The sequence below is a fragment of the Sciurus vulgaris genome (assembly GCF_902686455.1).
Source record: "Sciurus vulgaris genome assembly, chromosome: 6".
NCBI lineage: Eukaryota > Metazoa > Chordata > Mammalia > Rodentia > Sciuridae > Sciurus > Sciurus vulgaris.
This window is the reverse complement of record NC_136466.1, coordinates 70,585,719-70,590,666: the sequence shown is the minus strand read 5'-3', so window position 1 is coordinate 70,590,666 and position 4,948 is coordinate 70,585,719. Positions and strand designations below refer to the sequence as shown.

The window sequence follows — 4,948 nt, the reverse complement described above, 5'->3', positions numbered from 1 at the left end:
TAGCTCAGTTGGTAGAGTGCTTGCCTTGTAAGCACAAGGCTCTGGGTTTGATCCCTAGCACCCAAAAAAACGGGGGGGCTAAAATTTAATCTAATGTATCAGGGAATCCATTGATAATGTATAAAATCAATCAAGATACATCAGAATAGATACTAGTGGCAGAAGAACTAGCTAAAAGAATTTAAAATGGCTGCCTCTTTAGTGGGGGTGGGAATCAGAAAATGTCCAGAAGGGAAATGGCAGAGAACCACTGTATTTTATTATAAGCCTCTCAGTACTATTTGATTTTGAACAAGGTCATATGTTATTTTGAAATAAAATACATTTTAAATATCAGTAAAATAAAGCTCTTTCAAGTCTCAAGAATAGGAGATAAAATACTAAACATTGTAATAATAATAGAGATACAACTAAAGATAAGTAATATAATAAAAATTTGAAAACTGTAAAAAATGGTTTCTAAAATAAAATACAATTTACTTTAAAAGGAATCAAAACCTGAACAGATTTATAACCAAGGGTGAAATGCAAATGATAGTTATGGATCTACCATCAGCAAAGTCACCAAATCCAACCAGTTTACAAGGCAAGCTGTAATTAAGCATGTAGAAACAAATAATATGCTTATAAAAACTAGTCTGCCACATGGATATAGATGGGAAGCTTCCTAACCCATTCTATGAGGCTAGGATGATACTTTAATACCAAAAACCATAGAACTTAAACACACAAAACCATATGGGAGGGACATGGTTAACCATGTTAACACATCAAATCTGTGCAACAAAACAGTAAGATATCATGGTTAAAGTTCATTTATATCAATGACTCAAGAATTAAAAAGCTTAAGTATAAAGAGAAAATTTAAACAAATAACAAAAATTACTTTAAATTGTGAAAGAACAAAGAAGATTTATTTTTAAAAAGTAATTTTCTCAAATTCAGATGAACCACTAGTAGTTAAATAAGCAATACTAGAAGCACAACTGCAAGATTGACTTACTTGCTACTACAATTTTATTTGGAGATTTTATTTATTGGAGATCCTGGCCATTGAAATTGTATACAAAACTTAAGTAAGTGAAGGTTGAAGGTTGTTCAGCATAAAGTGTTCTAGAAAATACCATGATGAAGATTGAAGACCTTGAAAATGTATTATATAATGCACAATAAACTGAAAAAGGGTCAGTTCTTCTGCTGGTGTAGACTTCATCATTGCTAAGTGGCTTACAAATAAATAAAATGTCCTCAACCAATATTTCTTGACTTCTTGGTTAAGGCTTCATTTTTGTTCATATTCTTTACTATCAATTTGTGGAATGGAAGAAAGTTTTCTTCAGATTTTTTAAAGATTTTGGTAGGGAGCCAGAGTTTAACTTAGTGTCCCTAGATTTAAGAAAACAAGAAATTCATTTTTTCTACAAATTCAGAATATCACAGGTGAAAGCGAGAACAAGCTATTACTAGCATTACTGTGACCATTTGAGAAAAAGAGATGAAATGAAAAGGCAAGGACGTGGGGAAATTCACTCCTGTTGCAGAATGCCTTCAATCCGCCATCTTTTTTTTTTTTTTTTGGTCTATTCTTGAGAATGAAAATAACAAGCACAAAACGCAAGGTGGCGCTGCTGGCTTAAAAGAGAGGGTGAAAAAAAATCCTCAGAGGATGTTACAGATTCCCGCATAAAGAAAAGTCTTGCCAGAAGGGAAGAGGAAAGGAAATCACTGTCATAGGCATAAGGGGAAAGTGGGAATCGCTCCCCACAAGAAATGCTTTTATCCCACCATTTCTAAGGATTTAGTTGCTGCCATTTCTGAGATCTACTTGAGGCCGAGTGGTTGTGTTTTTGAAAGATTGACAAATAATGGAGGACAGAGGGAAGCGTGCTGTACAGAAAAGGCAAGTCCTATTTCTTTGTGTATTTCTGGGAATGTCTTGGGCTGGCGTGGAACCGCTTCGGTATTTTGTGTCTGAGGAAACTGAGAGAGGAACTTTTCTGGCTAATCTAGCAATTGACTTGGGGGTGGGGGTGGGGGAATTCTCAGACCGACGGTCTAGAATTGTTTCAGATCAGAATATGCGATTTTTACTGCTCAATTCACTTACTGGTGATTTAATTCTAAACGAGAAATTGGACCGGGAAGAACTGTGCGGCCCCATAGAACCCTGTGTACTTCCTTTCCAGTTGTTATTGGAAAAACCTTTGCAGATCTTCCGTGCTGAACTACAAGTCGGAGACATCAATGATCATTCTCCAGTCTTTCTAGACAGAGAGATTCTCTTGAAAATATCAGAAAGTACAAATCCAGGTGCAGCATTTCCCCTAGAAAGTGCACAGGATTTAGATGTTGGAACCAACACCCTGAGTAATTACACCATCAGCCCTAATGCCTATTTCCATATTAATGTCTATGTTGGAGGGGAGGGGAATATCTTCCCTGAATTGGTACTGGATCAAGTGCTGGATCGCGAGGAGATACCCGAACTCAATTTAACCCTCACGGCCTTGGATGGAGGCTCTCCTAGCAGATCCGGAACCACGCTATTACGCATCCTGGTGGTAGATGTAAATGACAACGCCCCTGAATTTGTGCAGTCACTTTACAAAGTGCAGGTACCTGAGAACAGCCCGGTTGGCTCGCTGGTCGTCGCAGTCTCAGCTAGAGATTTAGATACAGGAAGTTACGGGGAAATAGTCTATGCATTTTTTTATGCCACTGAAAGAATTCTCAAAACATTTCAAATCAATTCAACATCTGGAAATCTTTATCTTAATGCCAGATTGAACTATGAGGCGATTCAAACTTATGCATTAACTATTCAGGCCAAAGATGGTGGAGGACTTTCTGGAAACTGTACAGTGGTTGTTGAGGTAACAGATATAAACGATAATCCACCAGAAATTCTCATGTCATCACTGACTAGCCCAATTGCGGAAAACTCACCAGAGACAGTGGTTGCTGTTTTTAGAATTAGAGACAGAGATTCAGGGAACAATGGAAAAATGGTGTGCTCCATCCAGGATGATCTCCCCTTCGTCCTGAAGCCATCTGTAGAAAATTTCTACACTTTAGTAACAGAAAAATCTTTGGATCGAGAGTGGAATACTGAATACAACATCACCATCACAGTCACCGACTTGGGGATACCCAGGCTGAAAACCGAGCACAGCATAACCGTCCTGGTCTCCGACGTCAACGACAACGCCCCTGCCTTCTCGCAGACGTCCTACACGCTGTCGGTGCGCGAGAACAACAGCCCCGCCCTGCACATAGGCGGCGTCAGCGCCACAGACAGAGACTTAGGCAGCAACGCCCAGCTGACCTACTCGCTGCTGCCGCCCCACGACCCGCACCTGCCCCTCGCCTCGCTGGTCTCCATCAACGCCGACAACGGCCAGCTGTTCGCGCTGAGGGCGCTGGACTTCGAGGCCCTGCAGGCGTTCGAGTTCCGCGTGGGCGCCACAGACCGAGGCTCGCCCCCGCTGAGCAGCGAGGCGCTGGTGCGCGTCGTGGTGCTGGACGACAACGACAACTCGCCCTTCGTGCTCTACCCGCTGCAGAACGCCTCTGCGCCCTGCACCGAGCTGGTGCCCAGGGCGGCAGAGCCGGGCTACCTGGTCACCAAGGTGGTGGCGGTGGACGGAGACTCGGGCCAGAACGCCTGGCTGTCGTTCCAGCTGCTCAAGGCCACGGAGCCCGGGCTGTTTGGCGTGTGGGCGCACAATGGCGAGGTGCGCACCGCCAGGCTGCTGAGCGAGCGCGACGCGGCCAGGCACAGGCTGGTGGTGCTGGTCAAGGACAATGGCGAGCCGCCGCTGTCTGCCAGCGTCACGCTGCACGTGCTGCTGGTGGATGGCTTCTCGCAGCCCTACCTGCCGCTGCCGGAAGTGGCGCCCGAGCGCGCGCAGGCCGACTCGCTGACAGTCTACTTGGTCATCGCCCTGGCCTCGGTGTCGTCGCTCTTCCTCTTTTCCGTGCTGGTGTTTGTGGCGGTGAGGCTGTGCAGGAGGAGCAGGGCGGCGCCGCTGGGTGTGTGCTCTGTGCCTGAGGGCCACTTTCCTGGCCACCTGGTGGATGTCAGTGGCACTGGGTCCCTGTCTCAGAGTTACCAGTATGAGGTGTGCCTGACGGGAGGTCCAGGGACCAACAGTGAATTCAAGTTCCTAAAACCAATTTTCCCCAACATCCTGTCCCAGAGGATAGGGAGTGAAGTGGAAGATAATCCCTCTTTTCAGAACAATTTGGGCTTCTGATAAAGAATGAAAAATAAGTCCTTCTAAGAATATATTTCTAGTTAGAAACTTATTCTGGATACCTGTAAAGAAGTGACTTTGCATTATTTCAAGACTCTTAAAGTCAAAGAATAAATTTCTTTATACAGAAAAAGATACAGCTTAATTCCCAAGAACCATCCACAAAGCATGATATGAATGTGTCATGTTTTATCTCAAACAGTTATGTTTAATGCACAGTATGTTAAATGTTAAATTTTGTTAGAGTCCTTTTAAACTGCTGCCGATTGTCTTCATTCTTTATTGCTACTTTTCCGAGTCAATTGGGATTCTGTACAAGTTAATTGGGAATTTTATGTACCTACTATAAGTTTGGAGAGTAACGATTGTAGATTATCTTTTAAAGGTTTTTAAAAATGATTTTAAGATGTATCATACACTATTTCAACACATTTAATCTCACATGAAACCTATGAGAATAGGTATTTCATAAGTGGGCAAGTATATGTTCACAGTGACTCAGTAAGGTTAAGTAAGTGACTAGTAAATGTCAGAGATGAGAATCTCCTAGTTTTTGTTGTTGGTATCATTGTTGGGTTTTATTTTTGTTTTTGTTTGTTGTGGGGTTGCAATTCTGGGGATATTCACATAGCTCTGTCTGACTATGGGTAATTGACCTTGCACCAATGCTATGCTGTTTTCTGACATTAGAT

General features: G+C 42.8%; 1 protein-coding gene across 1 annotated transcript; it reads left to right on the top strand.

The window, feature by feature from the left end:
* The first annotated feature begins 1,674 nt into the window (after positions 1 to 1,674).
* On the top strand, positions 1,675 to 4,805 carry LOC306663806 (protocadherin beta-7-like). The gene has a single exon (XM_079144382.1). The coding sequence runs from the start codon at positions 1,866 to 1,868 to the stop codon at positions 4,254 to 4,256; it is 2,391 nt and encodes a 796-aa protein (XP_079000508.1). The 5' UTR covers positions 1,675 to 1,865; the 3' UTR covers positions 4,257 to 4,805.
* Positions 4,806 to 4,948: the final 143 nt, after the last annotated feature.